At 40.7% G+C, this 23924-nt stretch overlaps 1 protein-coding gene across 3 annotated transcripts in view; it reads right to left on the reverse strand.

Annotated features, from left to right (window-relative positions):
* CMSS1 (cms1 ribosomal small subunit homolog) overlaps positions 1-23924 on the reverse strand; it is a 221776-nt gene that overhangs the window by 302 nt on the left and 197550 nt on the right. For all 3 annotated transcript variants that reach the window (XM_059874093.1, XM_059874103.1, XM_059874111.1), the window contains exons 2-9: positions 20564-20664; positions 15479-15550; positions 11742-11871; positions 8998-9057; positions 8207-8309; positions 6724-6784; positions 5793-5880; positions 4109-4197 (exon numbers count right to left, since the gene is read on the reverse strand). In XM_059874093.1, coding sequence (XP_059730076.1) covers positions 4109-4197; positions 5793-5880; positions 6724-6784; positions 8207-8309; positions 8998-9057; positions 11742-11871; positions 15479-15550; positions 20564-20664 — 704 coding nt within the window. The remainder of the gene's footprint in view (positions 1-4108; positions 4198-5792; positions 5881-6723; positions 6785-8206; positions 8310-8997; positions 9058-11741; positions 11872-15478; positions 15551-20563; positions 20665-23924) is intronic.

A 23924-nucleotide genomic window follows, 5' to 3' on the forward strand; every position in this document is an offset into this window, starting at 1 on the left:
CAGGCACCTTACTATAGGACTAGAAATTAAAGAAGAGATTCCTATACAAGGTCCTCTAGAACATTTCCAGTTTTTAAAATACCCATCATTTGCCCTGCAGCCCTGAAGTCCCATTTCACATGGCTACAGAAAGGCTGCCATTTGCAGAGTTGATAAAGCACACCACAGCAAAAGGCCCATCCTGGGCTGCAGAATTCCTACAGAACTTTCCAGATTGGCATAAAGCAGAATCTCTATCAAACTTTCCAGACTGGCATACAGCAGATCAAGGGCAGTGCAAGAGGCACAGCCCTGTCTGTGTCTGAGACACCTGAATGAAAGTGAGCATGAAGGTCAGGTCTGCTGTGCTGCAGTACAAAGTACTTTGGTTTATGACACTGATATGGCCATGGCTTATGGCTTATCTAAAGATAAAACAAATGTATTACAGAGTAAATACTGACTACATACTTCAGAGGGAACACAAGATTCTTTATCATCATGCTTAGTCCAGAGTTTCCTTATAGCTCCCTCTTACCACTTACAAATCACTTGTTTGTAGGTTTTCTCTCAGGATTATATTCTTTCATGCCTCCACTTTGCAGAGGAATAAATGATGTAAGAAAGCCCAGCCAGCCTCAATTTCAGATTGGATATGCTACACGAAGGTGAACACAGTGGTCTTTCTATCACAAGTCCTTTTCTCACAAACCTTTTATTTTCAAGATGTCTGAAACTTAAACTTAGCACATTTTCAAGTTTACTGAAGACTTGTTGTGTGTATTGTTTGCAGACAATACAATATTGGGTTTTATTTAAAAAATTCACTTGAATCTTAGGAACAAGTAACTTGAGACAGCTCTGTATTGCCACCAACCTCTGTACAAAGAGCTTTCAAAGCAGGAAGCTTGTCCTTTGGTCAGATCAAATAGTACACAATCCATTTTTATTTATACCTTTATGCTTTACTTCAGTGTGCCAAGACAAAGTCTGATAAACTCATTCACTTCTCCTGTGGTTTCTTTGAGAGCTTTCATCTCCTCCTCTCTCCATTGTTTGGGATGAATGAAGTGGGAGACAGAAACAGAGAATGAAAAATTCCAGCAGCATTATCTAATGAGATGCTGAGGGAGCTGACAGAGCAGTGGATCAGAGCACCATCCCTTGTGTGGATATGATGGCATACAGAACTGCCACGGGGGAAGATCCATGTGTTTTTAAACTCATATATTTATTAGAATATACCACCATGTACAGAATTTTCCACTGAACATCAGATGACTACCAAAACAGCAAGTACAATGAACATGTGCTTCCAGTTGTTCTTGCTTTCTGGTTTAAACACAATGAAATTCAGCAATGTTGCACCTTAAGTATGCAAAGAAATTATTGATAATTGAGGTTTGCACTGAAAATAGGCCAGTATGCTCAGTTTCTAACTTTAAGTGTACAATTTTGCCTCCACTACTAACACAGGTGAAAGAAATTAGTGCATCAAATAGCCAATTCTCTAAATTGTCTTTGGTACTGTATTTCCTCTCTCTGAGAAAACTTATGAGTATTCATAGCATGTATTTGACATTTTTCTATACAATTAGAAAAGCTGACTAGGACTGTATTCCATATTTGAAGCTCACAAGTTGCTACAACATCCCATTGGTTGATATGTGATGTTAAGACACCCATTATTTGGGTGTCTTTCACTGTTGACACTCCTTATACATAATTTTAAGGAATCTGCCTGATGTCTGCAGTGGGATAAATACCTGCAAAATACTCCCCTTATAAAACCCAAGATGCCAAAAATCTTCCTTTATGATGTGTTACATGAGCCAAGAGCAGTTTGAAGACTTTTCTGTAACCATATATTCACTATTCTGTAATCACACATAAATATCTATTGCTTATCCTAATACAATATATGATGGTCCAGTGTTCTTACCCAGATTTAACTTGAACTAAGCTTTAACTTCTTATGCTAAGACAGCCTTAGGATTTTGCCTTAATAAAACAGACTTGGAGTCACAACTTTTAGCCTATATTTCTAGACAGACACACAGAACTACTCTGATGCTGCCTACAGTGAGCTGAAAGTTATACTTGAGGTTTGCAATAGCCCAAAATGAAATAGTGGCAACATAATCTTCATTTTTTGGAGGTGGATCACCTATGGTCTACTTTATTGATGCTGACTTCAGACGATTTAAAAAATCCATCCATCCCCTTCCATCAACACCTTTTGTACTGCCTTTGATTTTGTACTGTACTGTCTGTGATTTCATGTTTTCTGTTCTTTAAAAAACTTACAGGTAAGTGCAAGTCCCATACAAAAAAAGCCTTATATATTAGCCACAAGAGGGAGCCTCCTTGCCATCAAAAAAGCAAGGGCAGGGGATTTTTTGCTACTTCATTTCTTCAATGTATTTTTTTAGTTTTGTGTATGTGGGGCTGTAAAATGCACCACATTCACATACTTAGACAAGCACATAGATGGATTAATGACTGATTATTTGTTTCACTTGTGAAACAGCTTAATGTTTATATGCAAAAGAATATGCAATCTTTTTTAATGTTTATATGAAATCTTTTCCCTGGGCATTCCTTCCATGTGTGGGTCTGCTCTAAATGCACAAAACCTCAAGACACTGTGCAGGAAATTGGGAGCTTTCTAACAAGCATTAATGGAGGAAACTGCCTCTTCATCTGGCTAGAAATAGGTGATGCCCCACAACATACTGTAAACACAGCTTGTTACAGCAAGAAATATAAAAGCAGGATTACAGAAAGAATTGGGAATTATCTTAGAAGGAGTGTACAAGTGATGGATGGGTTGAAGTTGTTTGTACCCTACTTCTTGTCAAAAGAAACAAAAAAGAAAAAAAAAAGACAAGAAAGAAAAGAAAAAGCCAAGAGAACTGTCTGTAGATTTACTCATGTATGTTTCTCTACCTGTTGCTCTCAGTTGGAGAAACAGAGATGTTTGGCCATAGTTTTGTTTAGTTTTTGAGGAAACTTTTCACTGAATCACAGTAAATGCTGAGTTGGAAGGGACCCAAAAGGATCAAGTCCAAATCTTGGCTCTTCACAGGACACCCCAAGAGTCACACCCTGTGCCTGAGAGCATTCTCCAAACACCCCTTGAAGTCTGTCAGGCTTGGTGCTGTGACCATTTCCCTGGGGAGGCTGTTCCAGTGTCCAACCAGCCTCTGGATGAAAACCCTAATATCCAACTTAAACCTCCCCTGATACAACTTCAGGCCACTCCCACAAGTCCTGTCACTGGTCACCACAGAGCAGAGATCAGTGCCTGCCCCTCCTCTCACCCTCACAAGGAAGCTGGAACTGCAGTGGAGTCTCCCCTCAGCCTCCTCAAGGCTGAGCAACCCAAGTGGCCTCAACCCCTCCTCACAGGGCTTCTCCTGGAGTCCCTTCTCCATCCTCATTACCCTGCTTTGGACACTCTCTGACAGCTTTATACCCTGCTCATGTTGTGACCAGGGCTATACACAATATTCCAGGTGAGGCCAGCCCAGCTCAGAGCAGAGCAGGACAATCCCCTCCCCTGCCCAGGTGTGATGCTGGGCCTGATGCCCCCAGGACAGGGCTGGCCTTCCTGGTTCCAGGGCACTGCTGGCTCAGATTCAACTTTCCATCAACCAGGACCTCCAGGTCTCTTTCCATGGTGCTGCTTTCCAATGTCTCATTCCCCAGTCTGTCTGTCCATCCAGGCCTGCCCCATTCCAGGTGCAGAATCTAGCACTTCCCTTTGCTGAATTTCACACAGTCAGTGATGCCCATGTCTCTCATTTGTCGAGGTCTGGGACTCTGTACAAAGTCCTCCTGCTGAGGGAACTTCCTGGGGACAGGTAGACTATCCATGGAGCATAAACAGGGGAAACTCACAGTACAACCATAGAAATCACAGCTATGGCTTGCAACAATAAAAGAAAGATTCTTTTTCAGGAGATAATTTTTAGACCTGAGAGTACAGACTTCTCAGTCAATGTGAACTTCTTTGTGTTCCTTTCCTACTGAAGACAGCTTACAGAAAGAAAACTTTACTGACCAAGACCTGAGAGCTACCAACCAAATACACAGAATAGAACATACACAGGTGCTTATACAATACCTCAGGGATGTCCATCATTCTCCTTAGTTTTTGATCTCTCCAGTTCCAATCCAGAATCATATATTTCATGGAGTTTAAGCACAGGGCATCTAAAAAGGCAACATATATGACATGTGCTTATCAAAATAATTTTTGGCTTTTACATCTTTTGCTGTCTGTTTCAAAGAAAACTAATCTTTGAACACTAAGTACTACATTTGCTGCTTGGAAAACTAATGCACTGACACTTCAAATTCCCTTAGCCACATAATCTCATGCCTTTTTGGAAGATAAACACAAAAGCAGAACAACTACTGTTGCCAGACTTGTCAAGAGCTTAATATCCTGCCAGAAAGTAGTTCCTCAAGCTTCCTCTTGATGAAACCACAGGAGCTGAATTTCCACAGCTGATGTCACTGGTGAGTTACAAGGACCCTAACCTGAAAATTGATGTTAACAGGAATAGACAGTGCTCAGCAATTTACAGGACAGGGTGCTCTGTGAATGAGTCAGGTCAGTGGTGCTGCTGAAAAATTCCTTTATCCTTCAAATCAGTGGTGGTGAAAAAAAAGGTCCTTTCTGAAGTTGCTTTTCAGCTGTTCTCATATTTTTTCCCTGGTCTTCTACATGATGCTCACCACTTTTTCCCATCAGTTTTGATTCCTCTCCCTTCCCTAAGTGACCTGGCACTGCAACACTAAACTGTCAAAAAAGAACTAGAGCTTGGGTTAAAATATAACACTTCCAGGGATGGGGCATCCACAGCTTCTCTGGGCAACCTGTTCCAGTGTCCCACTACTCTCATGGCAATGTGCTGATGTGCTGAGCACTAATGTTTAATCTTGGTGAAAGCAACAAAATGATGTTACTCCTGCACACTTTTGGAAGGAGCAGTACAGTCCCAAACCACTGCCAGTCCCTGACCAAGAGACCACAGTCAGAGCAAGAGAGTGTCTTGCATAAGAGGAATAGAAAGAATTGCCTTATCATCTTGTCATTTTGTTGTTTCTTTTTCTTTGTGTACATACTGTCTACCGAGTAAATAAAAATACTCAAAGTTTGGGAAAAGATTTATAGAGAATAATTAATTTAACTACAGGCAAATGAGAAATAAGATCAAATCAGCAAGCAGATCTTTCCTACACCCCTCACAAGAGTTTACACTAAGCTCACAGTAACATATGATACAGTGACTTCTGCCACTATTTCCTTTTGGTCCACTTGCAGCGTTTGGTTTCCTGGAGCTTTCAATCTCACATTATGGTTTTGCAATCACTTTCAAGTCAGCATAAATCAGTATTCCTGCCAAAAGAGGAAGTCTCCCACCTCTGCCCGTTCATTACCTGATTTTGTGTGCACACTGGTTTTGGTTTAATTGGGTCATTTCACTGAGCTGCCAAACAGACTCTTGGGCTTGCACAGGGAGCAGGAAGAGGGAATAAGCACTGACTGGCGGGTGAGAGGAAGCATTTCTCTGCCTTCCTCTGCTAATACTGGCTTATGCCAGCTTAAAGTGATCATAAAACAAAGTACCAGAACCTTGACCTTGTTTTGACTGATGCAGCACAAGTGAAGAAACAGAACCATACAGTTTAGTACCCAAATCTACATGTTCATGTCAACCTAAAAAAAGCCAGTTTAAGTTTCACTTCTCATGAGACCAAATATAAAATGCCTAGGGAGGAAACCCTCCTTGTTTTCCTACCTTGCTCCACTAGTGCCTTTACTCTCCCAGGAGTTCCAACCCCAATGTGGAACATGCCTTTCTCCAACATATTCATTTGTTCCTTTATCTAATTTTAAGAGAGAAAGAAAAATCAACAGTAAACCCATAATTGTTTTAAAATTTCTTCTTAAGGAATTGGAAATAAATTCCAGATCTTATTGCATTCCTTTTTAGAATGCCATCAAGTAACAAATGATATTTGCCTTTCAAACTGTCAGATGATTATATCTGGAAGAAAGTTTAAGAAATAGAACAAGCCAGCTGGGCATCACACTTCTCTAGAAGTTCAATCTTTTTTAACTTTAAAAATCTGCTATTGCACCAACTATTTTTGGAGGTGAGAACAGCAAGATTCCTTCAGCATTTAAATAAATGCTGTGGAATACTGAGAAGCTTGAATTAACTCTGAAGTCCTTCAAGATGAAGATACTGGAAAAAGGTGAAATAAAGCAAATGATATTTGCGTGTTTGACAGCATTTATATCAAAGCCCAAGTGTTCATTCATTATGCCCAAGACCCCCATAATTTGTGCTTTTTAACAGGTACGGATACTGGGGATCCCTGCATTCAATTTTCAGAATCCAATGGATGATGGGTGGTGGACAGTTTGCTTCCACAGACCTGTGTGGGTGAGCCTTCTGGCACTGAATGAGCACTTGATGGGGATGTGGAACAGTGAAACTCAGCAGGTGCACAAGCATCTACATTAGGCACAGGGTTGCACCAGAGCTACTGGAGATGGTGCTTAGTGAAATTCTTCACACTGCAGCAATGGGCTGCAAAGGAAGCACTACCTAAAGGAAGGAACTTCATATGAACACTGTATGAAAGGCACTACTGCCAAAGGATTTAAAAAGGAAATCGTATCAAACTATTCAGCTGTTTACTTGCTCTATTAAAATTATCTACCTTTATGTGCTTTGCAAACAACTTGATGACTCTGCAATCTCCTTTAAAGGCTGTCATCGACCTAATAATAATAAAAAAAAAGGACAGTGAAATACAAGAAGCAGGGCTGGGCTTAAGACCACACATGAGGAAAGAAAAACCAACTGGCATTTCTCAATATGTTTGAGACACACACAGTCCCCCAGTGAACTCTGGTTGTACTCTGAACACTGTGTACATTCTTGTTTGCTACTCATCAACAGAGATCAACAACTGGACAGACACAGTGGAAGATATCAGGGCAATTTTGTTTAAATAGCTTGTCAGATAATATTTAATATTATGGCCTGTGCTTTCACAGCTAGCTTAGTTCAAAACTGGTTAATCACCAAATCCTAATTAAAAAATAATTCAGTTACTGAGATAAAGGCATTAATGAATATGAGTGTGTTTGCAGAAAAGGAAGGACCTTTGTATGGACAAATCTACATTTTAAAGTCTTCCTGCAGCATGGCTGCTGGGAAAACTTAGGCTGCCACTGTCTTTACTGCAGACATTGTCCAAATTCCAATTAACCAAATGAATTTGTTAGAAACCTTGACTTGCTTTTCTGACAGTCCATTTTGGCACACCATAACAAATCTATGTTCTGTATTCATCAAACAGGAGACAACATATTCAGTATTTGTTGAATGTCATTTAAGACAGCTTGTTCTGTATGCTTCTTGCAGTGCAACAAATTTTTGATTTGCAAAGCTAAAGGTTTATCTACATCTAAACCACCTAAATCTCAGGTGCTACTCTCTGCATGCATGACTGGCACTTATCTGCCTTATCTATGCTGATATCAGTGTCATGGAATCAAACTTCCCAAATCTCCATCTCATTTTGTACTGACAGGTAAGAAGGGTCAAGACATAGATGACAACCATGAAATTTGTGAGGTATCCATCAATTCATCAGAGTCATCAAAATTTCTGGCATGAGAAGTAGGAGGAAAGAGAAGGGGGAAAAACAGGGACAGGGCACACTGAAAATTGTCATTTCTGCCCAGCAGTTTTGCCATCCTGAGCCAGCTGAGAACACTGACACAGACCTGGGGGCACTCAGGCCAGACACACCTTGGCATCTGAGGCCCCGAAATGCCATGTCCTCGCTGCCTTTGGTGCAAAGCCTTGACTTCTAGTGGTGGAACATGATGCTTTATGGGCTCACTGGGTATACTTGTATAACATGTTCCATGTTTCCCCTAAATTGGTTACACTTTTGGTTTTTAACTAAAGTAACACTTCCCAGGCAACTGAAGTACTGAGCATTACTTGAGTCCAAAACCAAACACCACTCTCCCAGAGTTTAAAGGAGGAAGGGATATTGCATCAGTTTGAGTCAGTGAATTTGCTGGCTAGCAGAGAACAGTGTCCCAGTTTTGCCTTTTTGCCTGTGGTTCCAAGACAAAACTCCTGACCGACTGCCAACCCCAACACAGCCTTTGCTGTTGACATACTTGATGAGCTCCAAGGAGCGAAGGGCAGAGCTGCAGAGAACCAGCATCACCACTGACTTCTTCTCCTTGTGGCTTCTCCGGAGCTTCGCCCACTTAGGACAGACTGCAATGGAAAAGCCCTTGTACCCACACAAAGTACTACATGCCACAGTTTTAAATTACTAGAGTACATGATGAATGGCAGCCAGCAGCAAGAACACACATGCTGACTCCTCTGAGGTCTGGAACTTTGGCATCCCTTTTGCATTTAGTCATGGCTGAGAAACTGGAAAATGGAATGCCCAAAATAAATAAAATACAGAAATATCACATAAATGAAGAAACTAGATAAGCATGAACCATCAACAGTTTTTAAGGTGATGAGCCTATTGTCTTCATTTGCCACATATGCCAATTTGTATCAGAGAGAATCATCTGCCAAGAAGCATTTACCAGACCAGAAGTTCTATATAAATATACAAGAGAAAAAAAATTCACTTGGTTCATGTCAGCAGACAGCTGCAGGACTTTCATTCTAAGATAATACATACACCTACTCATAGAGCCACAATAAATTACTGACAAATAATCCCTAGCAATTATAAGAAAGCCTAGACCATTTTTGATACAAAAAAAAGTGATAAACTAAATAAGAGCCAGAAAAACAAGACCTGTCATTAAAAAAAAATTTAAAAGCCTTAAAGGAATTAATATTTCATAACAAACAATATTTGGAGCTACATTAAAAAAAGCAGTATTGTCTTAATAATATTTTTCATACAACTTTCATCCAGACCACCATTTAAACTCACTTTCCTTCAGGTATGAAGAAAAACTGTGGGTAAGATCATTGGCTGGCAAAAAGCAGGAATCTGAAAACATAAAGGAAAAAGTATTTTTGTTGGCGTATTTTAACAGCAAAGGGAGAACACGTTTGCAGCAAAACCAGTTATGTTGATGAAATTCCACCTTCATAAATCCATCATCAATAAATTACCATTTCTGAAACAAAAGTTAACGAAGAAGAAACTTTGTGTGGGTTAAATCAATGAAGGTAACATCTCTGAATTGCCATTTCTTTTTTTTTCTCCCAGCCTGAAACCTTGAATACTGGGCTGCAGTACAGGTGTGATCACATGCTTTAAGAAAGTTTTCACATGTCTTTGCCACAATGAATCAAAGCCTCAGCCAAAAGCCTTACAGCCCTAGACTGTTCCTCCAATGTACCTGTGATGAAGTATGTTTGTACATCCCCCAAATGATTCATACTGTGTAAATGCAAGAATCTACCAATAATTTACTTGTCAGTAACTTTGTTCACCTTCTCGTCTTTCATATTGTGGCAACCCACCTAACTATACCAACCCTAAAAGCAACACCTCCACTGCATTTTCAGTGCCTTTCTCTTCCTCCATTTCCTGCTGACTTCCTTTTCTCTGCTCACAGTGTTAACTAGGAAGTCTTTTAAAAGCACTCTGTGACAAACATGCCATTTAACTTTGTATAATGGCAATGAAGATCCTAACAGGTTCTTTGGAAGGTCCTTTCTCATGTCTAAACAGAAAATCAAAGTTCTTAAAAAGGTGATTAAAATTCCATGGTCTGAAACCTTGCCACAGTTGTTAAGGGCTCTTTGCCTGATGGAACAACATGCTTTTAACAAGTAACAATTGAGCATTAACAATTCTTCTGTCCTTAAAGACTTACACATTTGTCACCATTTTGCATGAAGCACAGCCCCTAGGGTGTCCATGGATGTTTGCTAATACATTTTCTAAACCAAGGAGGTTTCTTCAAAGACATTATTCATGTTCACATGGATGGTGCACTGTGCTGATGCTGAGAGCATCCATCCAAGACGATCATCAGAACAGACAATGTGACAAACTTGCTTTGTAGCCAATGCCTGGCTGTAAGTCCTGTCTTGCTAAAAACTTTTATTTTGCACTCATTCCTATTAAATCCTGAGACTGACATTAAATGGAACTTGAGCTTCAAAGGAAATGAATACGTACAACTGAAGCATCAGCAGCTGATGCACTTTAAAAATCATGTTCAAAAGATGCACTTGATGCTAGTGGGGACAGGCAGGGCTGATCTTCTGAATACACGGTCTCATTAATGACTGACAGCTCAAGAGGTCCTTTCTGAAGGACACAGCTTCAGTCACTGACTCCTCACCAACAGTGCAGCAACACTGCAGTATTTACAGCAGTTTTAAACAGAAGTTTCAGAAAGGGGGAAAAAAACACACAGCTCCAGACTGCAGCAAGAGACCATGCTGACTTTCTGACCAACCCTGACCTTCTGCACTTTGCCAGTCAACAGGGACACACCACTCCAAAGTAGCTGCTTGTTATTTACTCAATAGTGCTTTGACATGAATGACTTGACAGCTATACAAGTTCATAAACTCCTTGGCACTCTAAGCCTTCATCTCCCAGCAAAAAAATTAAGGAAAAAATATAGCCATCCAACACATATGGAAATGAGTCACTTCAGTAGCCCAAAGGGCTCTTTTAGTAAGAACGAAACCAAACCAATTTATTATTTCCTAAAAATCTTATATACCAAAAAAATACTTAGCACAAGCTTTTCAAAGAAATCTATATGGGATTTCTCCAGGTTTTCTTGACCCAGTAATAAAGCTGAGACTGCCCCACAGAAATAAAAAAGGGTCTATCTAGAATCATGGGGATTAAGGAAGAGCACATTTACCTAGAGAGACAGGCTTATGCATTAATAAAGCAAAAACACTGCTGGGCTAGAAGGCTTCTGCATTGGGCATAGGTCACTGACAGTTCAAGAAGTCCCAAAGGTGAGTGCAGGTTGGTTACCAGGCTGCTGCTCTTCATGAGCCCTACCAACAAAAAATGGACAGTGTCTCTGTCTGCACAGGAGAGGCAGAGAAGTTCAACATTGCCATCATCTCCTATGCAACCTCCAATTGACAGAAGCTAAGCCTACTCTGTCCTGCTTTTTGCCTCTTCTATCTGTCTTTTAACTGGAGTCAGGATACAGGGAACAAAAAGGGTCCCCATGGCTGAAATTTGGTCACTTTACACATGGACCAAAATTATCACCTCAATTCATGCCACTCCCTGAAAAACCACTGCATTCAAAACCTCATACCCATATGAGAATGACGCCTCATTATTTCTTTGTCTATTTCTGTCAGCCCCTTTTTATGCATTAACTCAGATAATCCCAAGAACAAAATACATTTCTCACAGCATCTTGGGAGCTACTATTAGGAATCATAAAATTATTATCAGAAAAGTCAGCTCCAGAAATTACTACTTTATAATAAAAAGAGATATTGTTCATTGTGATGTTTTATTTCCATTCCTCCAAGAAACCTCACATTCATTCCAAAGAAACTAACATTTCAGCTTAAACAGCAAATTAATATACAGTAAAAAAAAATATAAGAAAATATTTTCATTAAAAAGTACAACTCAATTATGTCCCAAAAAACTTCTTTCCTCTGCAGAAAAAGAAGTCAATAGTATCATGAAAAAAACATTATTTATATATCAAATACAGGATAAGTTACCTGACAGCTTTAACTCCTCTATTTCAATCACAGAACGGTTTTCACCAAAATGTTGACTAAGCAGATTTTGTAGATCTGCAGGGACACCAGGTTTTGGAGCAGATTTTTGCAGAACATCAGAAATCTTCTTCTAAAAAATCCAAGTAAAATGGATTAAGATGGTATTTCTATACAGTTCTTTGGCTAGCTAACAACACTGTACATAAATGTTCCTCCATATCTTTATACAGTTACATGAGTTTAATTATGGCTTAATTAGGAAAACACCTTACAATGGGACAAGATTCCCTTTGTCTTTAGAGGGAATGCAGACTTCAGATGCAAGCTGAGATACTTGAACAAGATAGTCTGTGAGCCTGAACATTAAAATCTTGTGCACTCACCTGAAATGCTGCTGCAGCAGAAAAATAACTGAAAGCTGTTTTTCAAGTTTTGCTATTGCTACAATTTAGTATCAGATTGAAAATTCAGGCTTTTTCCCCCCTTATTTGTTTTCGTTTATTATTCTTAAGGCATAACAACAGGAATCAAATAATAATATACTATGTGATTATATTTTTATTTAAACAAGGTAACTATCTATATTTAGAAGGGAAGATGGTTAGCTATATGCACAGAATACCATGCCAGGGTGATGAAAATTAGTTAAAACAACAGAACCACAGGTCAAGCAGCAGGAACTCGCAGCTGCTTTGTTCTCCCACACTGTAATTTTTAAAAAAAACTAATAATTTTTAGAGACTGAACATGAGTTCATAATGATTGTGTTTTGCACCTTAGGAATGTTACTAAGGAACAGGTCTGAATTCTCACTGAAGTGAAAGGATTGCTGTATTTTTTGCCATAATTAAATGGAATATGTGGATAGAATAGCCCAAGGTTCCCAATGACTGATCTGCCAGCATTTAAGAAAAGCAAATGATAAGTATTTTAGAAAACAGCAAATTTGCAAGGATAGAGGCAGTCTGGAGAGAATGACAAGAATGTGATGCCTCTCTAGCTCTTGCTGAGATCTGTTTAGATTTTGAAAGGACAGCTCAAGGCTTCTCAGCTGTGTAAGCTAAACTGAACTCATCATCAAGGGGACACACAGTAGCTTAAGTCTAGAAGTGAAAAGGAGCAGAAGGGTGTGGTCAGGATGGAGCAAAAGGGTCTGTATTTTTGAGGCAAAGTGGAATTTCACAGGGATGAGATTGATCTGGAAGAATTTTTGGCAGCTTTGGAGGAACGGTGGGTACCTTCAGTTTGGTAGGCTGAGGTTCAGGACAGCAAAGATCAATGAAAATTTTGATGAGAAGCATGGCAGGAATTTTAATGTCAGGGACAGACCTCCTTCCATTCTTTCCCTCACTCCATCTCAGCACCCACTCCCTCCTCTCTTCCATTCCCCATCACTCTGTCTGTCCCTCTTGCCCAATACAGCCCAAATACTCAAGTAACAGCAACATGAGGGGCAGAGTGCTGAACAGGGAAGAGCCATCTGGGGGCTGCCAAAACAGCAAAGGCAAGGCAAGTGCTGCCTTTCCCAGCCATTGCCACTGCCTGTTTCACCCCTGCTAAAAGCCACCTGTGGGTTTGCAAGACACCCAGCTGAGCCTTTGACACTGGGAGACATGGAGATGAAGTGTTTCTGCCTTCCTCTCAGTCTAGCTTTGGCCTGGTGCAAAGCCCTCTGCAGTCCCTGGAAGACTTTGTAGAGAACCTCTGGCTGTTCTGCAGGTTTCTGCAGTGCTTCCATCTGCAGGATTCCTTCCCAAGATTCCCCTTCACTTACCACTGTTGTATTTTCCTGCCATGGAACAAGTGCCTTCTCAAGGCATGACCAGAGGCCGTGGGAGCACAGCCAGCCTCTCCGTGAGATCCACAACCAAACCTCTCCATTGTTCTTCCCAACAACCCCAGATGCTTTTCCCCAGCCCTGCCTCACAAGCTGCCTCTGAAAGGACTCACATTTGGCAATCTCTGATTTAGCAGACAGCAAGACAGAACTATCAGGCTCATTTCACTGGTAATTCAGCGTAATTCACAGGACTGTTACATCATTCATTGTGCCACTTGGTTCCTTCAGAAAAATTATTGCCCTCTGGAGGGGAGAAACGAGAGAAATTCTTTAAGAGAAAGAGCAAGGACACCTGAGCAAACTCTCTTCCTTCAAGGAGTGCTGTGGGGAAATGTTCCTCATGCAGGAAGTTTTATTATTTTTCTTCCAATTCATTCCAGATGCTTAAAAACAAAAGGGCTTTCCCCCCTTTTCCTTACTTTTGGAGAGGGCACTTTGTTTGGAAGCCAGAGATCAACATAATAAATGTTTTCTAATGGGATTTTTTGACAGGCTGTGTATGTCAGCTTAGTGGCCCACTGAAAGCAAAGGTGTAAGTAAGCAGCTGCTGTTTGCCTGAGAACGGGGGTTCTTGCTAGGTGGGTTTGCCAGCCTCTGCCATGGCATGCCTTCACTCTGGCTCCAGTTGAGTGAGTGCTGCACTTACTCTGCCAGAGCCACATTGAAAGGAAAATCCCACTCTTCCCTCTTCCCATTCCCTGGATGATTAAGAGGGCTAACATAACATAAAAAGGCCACCCCTCAGCCTTCTGAGGGTGCCAACTATTTACAGACTGTCCCCCTGCAGAAAGACAATTAACTTGCCTGGTGCCAGATAATCTTCATTTAGACTGCAGGGTGTGTTTGTTGTTGTGGATGAGGATGGAGCATGGCCAGAGGGACAATACAGAGTATTTATTTATATACTTATGCAGAGAGGAGAAGAGTGAACAAGGACAGTCCTTGGCTCAAAAGATAGAACAGCAGCTGGAGCCTGACCACACTGTGGGAATGGGTCAGATTCTGCAGCAACTAAAGTTCCACCTTTCTTCCATACAGTCACCCTTTCCTGGAGGGCAACACTTGCAAGTGGGGTGTAGACGTACACAACCTGTGGCAGAACCAGTCATCAATTTCTCTGGGTCTGGATTGAAGGCACTTGAGATGGTAGTTTCATGTTTGGACTCAGGTGTTTATTATTTCTTATCAGTAAAATAGTCTCACTACTGTGAGTTGGCAGCTTTTCATTAGAAGGCACAGAATGGCCAACAATCTCTTGTTACAAGGTCTTTTAAGACTAAACTATCCAATTAAGAACTGACACCTGGATTATTTTCCCTTTTAACCCAATAACTGATCCCACAGAGCCTGCAATGCAGACCTTTCTGCCCAATTACAAAAAGCCACCCAAACCCATGAAGAAGAAGGAAGAAGCAGCATGAAGAAGAAACCCAGGATGACACCCTGGATGACACCTACAGTGCCCTCCATCTTGCTTCCATCCACAACATGCTAAAAATCCCAAAACCTAAATTTCTCACCAAGTGATACACCTACACTACTGTCTATAATCTATTTCACACTTTAGTGGATTCCAGTCTATCTTGAAGTCTAGGAAACTTTTTCCATGAATGAGGGTCAAAGTCAGTGCTCCCCTGGGGGTCAGGGCACCCCAGAGCAGACAGAAATATTCCTGGTACCCTGGGTTTCCACAACAACCCTTGAGTGGAACACAGACATAATGGCACAGGTCAGGTTGGGAATAGGTTTAAAAATTAGGAATTTATCTTCTTCTTTTAAAGAGGTTGCAATATTATGACCATATTACTTATCATCACAGGGTTGTCCCCATTCTGCATCTTGTAGCAGCACATAAACCCAGGGCCCAGACCCCAAACACACTCTGGGACACTCCTACCTTCTTCCTCCTCTTTGCCTTCACAGCACTCTCTTGCTTTTCTTCGGGCTGACTTAAAAAACACTCTGTAGGCTGCAAAACACATCAAAAAAAGGAGGTAAGGGAAAAAAGTCACCAAAGGAAGGCAAAGGAGGTAAGAGGAGATAACAGAAACTATAATGCTGGGCTAGGAAAAAAAACAATTAAAAATTAACTTCCCCACCCATAGAAGGAATCAAATCCTTACAGTTATATGTATACAAAGTAATTTTGGAATTGAGATTGCTGTTGCAACCAAGAGAGGGAATAAAAGAAGAGAAAACTGAAGCATTCAGGGTGTAGTCATAATTCCATAAAATGGTGAAAAGCAAGTTTTGATACCTTAAAAAAAATCAGGAGGAAAATATGAATAAAATCTGCCACTAAATTTATATTTTTAATCTCTTGTAAAATAAAATGAAGCCACGGGGGCTAGCTTCTTGGCCGTTTAGCTGGTCCCTTGCAGGGTAAGTGCCCCAGGCAAGCAGTCTCAGGGCCGGATACCTCAGCCCTCTGGAGGCTGGGGTGCCCTAGGCTGGACTGCGGCACAGCCGTGACCCCTAGCAAGCTCAGTGATTGTCAGCTCTTAGTGAAAATCAGCTCTTTTATGGTTTCAGCTCTTAGCTTGCTCGTAGGGGCTGTGGCTGGCCGTGGCTTCTGGAAGGCAGACGAGGAGAGAGAGAGAGAAGAGTGTTCCATGATGGTTTATCCTGAGGGTCTCGCGAAGGGTCTTGAAGCTGCTCTTCCAGAGAAATGGGCCAAGACAGCCCCTTTTATAGGGTTAGGGAGGATTGGAAACTGACCAATTGTAAGGGTTAGGGAAACTAGCCTATGGGGTCACAGAGAGATAAGCAGGCCTGGAGGACCAGAGTGAGGACTTCTGGTTCAATTCCTATGACTCAGCAAATACTTATCTCTAAACATCCCTCCATGGAGCCGTAGCCGGCCCTGCGCCTGCTACAATCTCTGCTATTGTGAATGATAATTTTTCTAAATTTGCCAGTGGTGTTCTAAAATAACTGGGTCTAAAGTGAGCATCCAGACAGCAAAAATAACATGGAACTGGGCAAGATTAATTAGAAACAATCATGCTCTGAAGTTCCTTCTACACTTGTAATACAAAATTTAGGAAAACACGTTTCAAATTTGTCCTACCCCATTCTTGCTTTGACTTTTCATAGCAGGCAGGGTCAAATACACACAAGAAAAATACACGGTGCTATTATTAACCCTCTTTTGTGCCTGAGTGAAGTGGCTAAATTGGTCCATTTGTACCAGAGTCCCTGTTCCCATAATCCAGGGCTAGGATTTGACTGTAGCCACCTAATTGTCCAAAACAGAGGAAGCAAGGCACAGACTTCTCTTGTTTTGAGTGTAGCAATTCTCTTTTCTTTTGCTTCTTAGGGCCTTCTACCTAATGGAAGTGTACATTTATCTACACAGACAGGCTCTGGAACTTAGTAAGTGACTTGCTGAAGAGCAATGGGAAAATAGGGAGCCTAGCTGAAAGTCAGAGAAGCTGCTCCTCTGTTGTCTTGGGAAGGCAGCTTCAGTCAGGCCAAGAGGGACAAAGGAAAGCAAAGAGGAGTTCAGAGTTTCTGAGCCCTCCTTGCACTGCCCCACCTTAACAGGAGGACACTTCATGGCAACTGGTGCAAAATGACCCAGCACACTCCTGCCTTTCCAAGCCCATTTTCCCAGCCTTATCAGAAGCATTTTTTGAGGTTTAATTGTTCATATTATGCCTTCTTTTCCTCCCCACTCTCCTTGCTAAATTAGCTATTAAAACAGGTAACCACCATGCTCAACACAAATAAATGAGCTCTTACTTTCTGTGCTGTAATGCAGCCCCAGCCACTGCCCTTGCCAAGGTGGTAGTATTGTACAGCAGTGGCTCTGAAACTGGTTGAGGATTGAAATGAAACTTAGGAATTACCAGAGAAGGTTTGGCTGGGGACTTGCAACAGCTAGAAAAGCACTTTACAGCTACAGCTGGAATGTAATGCAGCCTGCATCAAAACCCAGGTGAAGTTGTGATAGGGATTATATCTTGCCTCAACAACAGAAATCTGTCTCTGTGATTTTCTCAGCTATAAACAAAGATTATCTTCACTAGAAATAAAGGGAATGACCGCAAGTGGAAACTCACTTTAATTAACAAAATTGTTCCAGAGTTAATAGAAGTTATTTTTGCTTTATTTTTGGTTTGCTGCTATTTTAAAAATCTCTGTCCTAACTCTGATTCAAGTGTTTTTAAAACACCACCATACGTTTCTTCATTCCTATCCCTACCATTAGCATTCCCAGACATTGAGACTGAAACAGAGCTACCCTCTGCTCTACTCTTATACATCCCAGCTGTCCACAGATACTTAAAGGCCATTAGCCAGGTGTTTTAATCATAAATTTTATGCTCAACATCGTATTTTATGCAGAGAACAAGCCTTTGCATTGCTTCAGTCAAGGGCTACCTACAAGCAATCAAAAAGTCAGAGAAGGGCCAACATGAAACTCTGTCCTCCAGCAGAGTATGATAGTTCCCTATCCCAGTGGTGCTTCCAGCATACTGAAATATGTCACTCATTCACTTTGGGCCCATTTCTCCCTTCTTATTCATCATGAACTGCTTTACATAACTGCAAACACTCCCAACTCGTATCTCTATGAGAAAAGAATGAAATGTGTCACACAGCTGAAAAAATTTCTCTGAAAGAAAAAAATTCTCACGGCTAAGCCTTCATTCAAATATGTGAAAGTACCACCAAATGCCATGGCTTCTTTTTTGAAGGCTGTATGTAACCTCTTCTTTCAACAGTCACAGAAACAGCAGGCAACACAAGCACACAGCAGGCTTGTAGTCAAAGCCTTGCTTCCTTAGAGAGAAGAATGTTAACACTCAAAATTGCATCCTTTACACAGCATATATAATATTATGCCTAAATTATTAGCCCAGCAATAGTAAATCCATGTTATTCAGACATTAAAAATAGTGACATAAAAAGAGAAATTTTGTGGTGGTGAATGGCTGTAAACTTACACGTCTTTGATGATCTGCAGTCTAAAATATTTCAGCATCTGATCTATCCTGAACTTCTGACCCTTATCCAAGCATTAGTTGCCTACCTACTCATGCAATAGCTCTTTGCATGCCACCTTTATGAAAAGGTCATTTGCATGCTTTTCTTATGCAAGACACAAAGCAGACAACCACTGGTTTTTTGACACGGCTCCCTCGTGCTCTGTGTTTTTATGCTATTTTTACATGGAAATTCTTAAAATGCAGAAAACAGGAAATTTGTGCCGAGACCAGTGATTTATGAACTAAAATGTCATAAATTCCTTGTTTGTTAATCATACACAGAGCATAAAATATTTCCTGTATTATATTTCTAACATGCTTTTTTTCTTTTCACGTTGCCAAAGTGATGGGAAATTTAAATGCAGAGTGAAAACAGTCTTGCATGTGTGTGAAAGTTTACATTCCAGGTCAGCCACATACTCTGACTTTTGGGGTTTGTGACAAAGTAAACACATCACTGCATCGCTCAGACTGGAGAGAGATCACTCATTTCACTGTAAGCCTGAGGACAGCCTGCAGACATGGAACATGGATGCTCATAACTCTGTTGGGTTGTCTCGTGACAGGCTTTGAGGTGCCAAGTCCATTGCAGAACAACTTCCAGCCTCTGAATAAGGCAACATTAGTCAAATGGGTTTTGTTACTTGCACCAGAACTACAAAACCACCAGCTTTCCATAAATAACTGGGATTTGGTATGTCTAAAAGATGGGCAATAACCCATCCATGACTTTGAGCTCCCATAAAGCATTTCCCTCTTGCAGTTTCACGTCTAAACATCAAATTACCTGATTCCAACAGGCAGGCTGATATTCTTTATATGACAGAAAGAGCAGTGGCAGGTGTTCTGCTACAGCTGAGCAGTGCTCCTTACCTTGGTAAGTACCTTGTGTTGGCTATCCATTCTAAGGCTCTCATAAAAAGGGTCAAGCAACCCTTCCAAACAAAGCGTCTTAACCTACTACTAAATGTCTAAGTGAAAATGGTGATAAAAGGTGGCTCCATAAGAATTCTCACTCCTCAGCATCTGACCCCCTGGCAGAGTATGTACAAAGGCAATACAGCTTTCTCCTGTATTGCTTGGTTCTCTTTCCTAATCAAAACATTGATCTCATCCAGATATTTGGATCACTTCACCTTTGGTCTCTTTGGAAAGACATCCAAAAGCATAGTAATTGCTCCCATGTTGTTTACACTTCTCTGTTACAAAAAAAGAACATCCCTGCAAATGGCTTTCACTTGGGCAGTTGCCTAGGCATTACAGAGTGAATTTATTATTGACCTAGGGGTCAAAATTGATATCCATAACCTCAAGGAGAGATAGCTTCCAATGTAATTTTAGCTCTCTGACAGCCACTCAGTCAATTCTCCTGGGTGGCATGAGGAAGGCAGAACAAATTTACCTTCAAACAAGAAACTTCATAAAATCAGCCAACCTCTAGATGACTTTTTCCCTCAAACTGGGGTGATGCTGATGTTCCTTGGCATACTCCATGTAATGCTGAATAACACAGTTCCTCTTGGCATTAAATGAAGGTTTTAGCAGTGCAAGGATAAGAAAACAGCAATCCATGAAGACCTAAATTCTTTTTCACTTGGACCCTGAACTGGGGACATGCTTGGGTAGATAATCTGTATAACAAGTAAATATAGCTTTCCAGACTTTGTGTGTGCAGGGAAAGGGAAAAAATTGCAGGGGAGGATTCTCAGTAGCACCATCCAGGCTTGTACCACTGGATAGTCACTTTGTAAGAGAGGCCTGGCAATCTCAACTCACACAAAACAAGTGGGAAGCTATTGCTGAAATGTACTTGAATGTGATCACTTCCAAACAAGGCAACATAATTAAAAAAAAAAAAAAAAAAACCCACCAAAAACTGAACAGATCAGAGAGAGTGAAGAAAACTGTCCCTTGACTGAAGAAAAAAGGACATTATGTTTCCCTATGCATCATCATTGTTGTGCTAAACAATTACTTAATTTACAAACCTGCTTTCTTTTCTTTTTCACAGCAGGTTTGGAATCTGAATCTTGACATGTTGCTGTCCTGTTTTCACTTGCTTTTTCAATAGCTTCATCATCTGAAGGATCTAATCAAAAAACAAAGGAGTTCTTGTTACTGTTTTTCAAATCCATCTACCCATCTTTGCATTCAAAAACAGGCATAAAATCTCTAGCTGAAAGGTTGTCACCAGAATACAATCTCATGATTGGCAATAAATACAGGTGTAACAAATACATTCTACTTGCTAAGTTTGCTGATACTTCTTTCAAAATAAAGTTATTTCCTCCTATTAAAACAAATCTTGCCGGTGAAGGGAAAAAAATCCAAGCAAACACACACAAAAATGCATGAAATCCCCATTCCAAGCTCCCAAATGCCTTACTGACACAAAATAAAGAGGAAAAATTACAAGACAGGTATAATGTTCTATTGTATAAAAAATATGCACACTTCCTGCAAGTACATTTTAATTGTGTCTCTTACTTCAGCTGTAATTAGACAAAGGCACCACTCTCAAAGTTTGAGCAGAATGTCCACAAGACTAAAACACACTTATGTTTTAAAAGACAACTAATTAAATTCAGGTGTCTCTACCCATTCCTTCTTCATCTCTTTTTATCTACAGAGAGACTTTGGGGAAAAATAAATGCACAGCAACAGCTCCCTCCAACAGTGTTATAATAATGCTTTAGATGGATTCAAACACAGACTTTTCTACTGGAGACTGTTACTTCCCTGATTATTGCCAGAAGAGTTTTCATCCATCAAACTGAATTAATTCAACTTCTGTAATTGGAATATATCTGCCCAACAGGTATTCAGTCATTATTGCAATCTCCTGTATTCCAAAGCTGTAAATTCACAGCTTCAGGATTAAGTTATTTATTTTGAAAAGAAAGGAATAGAAGGATTTCTTAAGCACCACCTGAAGTATAGATGATATAACTATATCTATGCATCACTAGTTGTGAACAAAGTAAACTGATGGCGAGAGAACATGAGAGAGAGAAAATCAGTTATAGCTGGTATTTACAAATTCCATGTTGAAATAGCTATCTGCTGAATAAAAGGTAAGTGAAAGGATACATGAGAAAATGCAAAAAGAATTTAAGCAAAAGATAAGGAAAGGGATGAAAGAGGGGGGAAAGAATCTCTGTTAATCCACAAATGTAGTATTACATACTATGTGGCAATAAGGCAGTGGCTTTAAAAATCCTAATGTAACAGAATGGGTAACAAAATGGGTACATATTTATTGCTAGGAAGATACCATCTCATAATCTTCACTCCTTTTCCCCACCTTGAAAAGCCTGTGCAATGGTCAACGCCCTAAAGTTGGGGTCTGACAGCTGTTAGGAGTTCAAGAAAGTTTAAGAAGTTGAAACATAGTAAAGAAAATCAGCTTTGTTTTAGCAGGTTGGATGCCACTTGTCATGAAATCTTACTTGATATAGACTAGATTCTAAGCCACAAGAGCTTTAGAAAGAGAGCAGCAACTGAGAAGAGAATTTGCTTTCTGTTCAGTAAGAGACTGAGAAACTCCCAAGTGAAGAGGGTAGATAAATATATTAATGAACTTAATTAAAACCAAAATAAATTCCATGGAAGAAATGACAGCACTTGTTTGTATCTCAATATAGAATGAAGTCATTCTGAAATCTTAAAATAGGAATTCACCAAGAAAAGCCCTCACTTTCCAGCTCTAGAGCAAATGCAGCAATGTGTGCAGCAAGTGAACATAACAGCTCAGCTGACCTGTCTGTTTCATTCTCCTTACAGGCACTGCCTCAATCAGAACTGAATGGACTGTGGCCACACCAGTGCCAGAGCCCAGGCAGAAATGATGTGCCTAGCCCTCTAAGTCCAACATGTGGCAGCAGGTGAACAGGGCAACAAAGAAAGCTCAAAGTTTGTTGGACAAAGCTTTTCCTTACATTACACAGCAAATATCCTTCTCTTGAGGATGTCCAAGTGCTCCTGTACCATATGGCTGTCCCTGCACAGCAGGAGATCTTTCCTGCCTATTTCTCTCCAAAGTCACTGAGCACTTATGTCCCCCATCCACTTTGGAATCTCAGATACAACACTTTGTTAGAAGAAGCTGAAAAATCACATCATTCAGCATACTCCAGAAAGTTCAAAAGGTGTCTTGGTAATTCAGTGTTACCACTGGCCATTACCATGGCCTTGCTGCCCTGTGGATCACCCTTTCTCTGGCAAATTTATTATGCTGTATCTTGGTAGACCAGCTTCTGTATTTAAGGGACCCATCACTGACTTCTGTCTCATTTGCCCTGACTCCAGAGATACTGAAAAGTGACCAACTTTAACACACACCAGCTCCACACCCCTGGGGTCTTGGACACACTGCATTGAAGCAGGCTGTGGAGAGATGATATAAATGAAGTACATCAAAGAAATCAGAATTGCCTCTTCATCCCTCTTGCTCACTGCACTTGAACCCCAAACACTCACTCCAAAATGGATTTGTGCATGTTTTACTGAACTGCTGTGTGAGCTCTTTCAAATGTTTCACATTGAAAATAAATGAGAATTGCATCAAATAGATTCAGGGGGAGCTGCCTGTGATCTGCAAGCATTCCTTCTGAAATCCCACTTGGCATGCTCTGAAAGGCAGCCAGGAGTTGTGTAAGTCTTAAATAACATCTTCTCTTTCTCACAACTGAAAGACATGCTGCTAGCAATAGCAATCTAAAACTGGACAAATGGTTTCCATGATCTGAAATAGCCTGACAATGTACCACCTGTTCACTGCTCATTTGAGTTTTGGACAGCACTTCATGGTGCAACGTCCTCTGCTCTCAGCAAGAAGTGACAGAAAAGGGCACAGACTCAGACTCAACAAACATCAGTTCAAATTTGAGCATCTTTCTGCAGTATCTTTATTTCATACAAGTGGAGAATTTTCTATCTATTCCAGAAACAATCACCCATGTCCCGGTCAGGACAGCAGCTCATCTCAAGCTGTAATTGTTTGCGACACCATGTCAGCTCCTGTGATGACAGCAGCATTTTGTCGCAGGCATCAAAGGACCACAGGCCAGACTCTGCCAACCATGCTCACATTAAACTGTGCACCTTCCTCTGCAAATAGTTACCTTGATGTCAGTGGGGTTACTCACAAAATAAATCATAACTTGATGCAAATCTATGCAGAAGCTCAGAGATCACCAGCATGTCTGTAGCAGACCAGCACTGTTTGCCCCGCTTTGAGGTGTTGAGCTTCCCAGGAGACCTCTCCCTGCCAGAACAGGAGAATCCACAAATCCTTCCTTAATAACAAGCTGGTGAAAATGCAGAACCTAACTGATTAATACAAAGTTG

The sequence above is a fragment of the Haemorhous mexicanus genome, chromosome 2 (assembly GCF_027477595.1).
Source record: "Haemorhous mexicanus isolate bHaeMex1 chromosome 2, bHaeMex1.pri, whole genome shotgun sequence".
NCBI classification, from domain to species: domain Eukaryota; kingdom Metazoa; phylum Chordata; class Aves; order Passeriformes; family Fringillidae; genus Haemorhous; species Haemorhous mexicanus.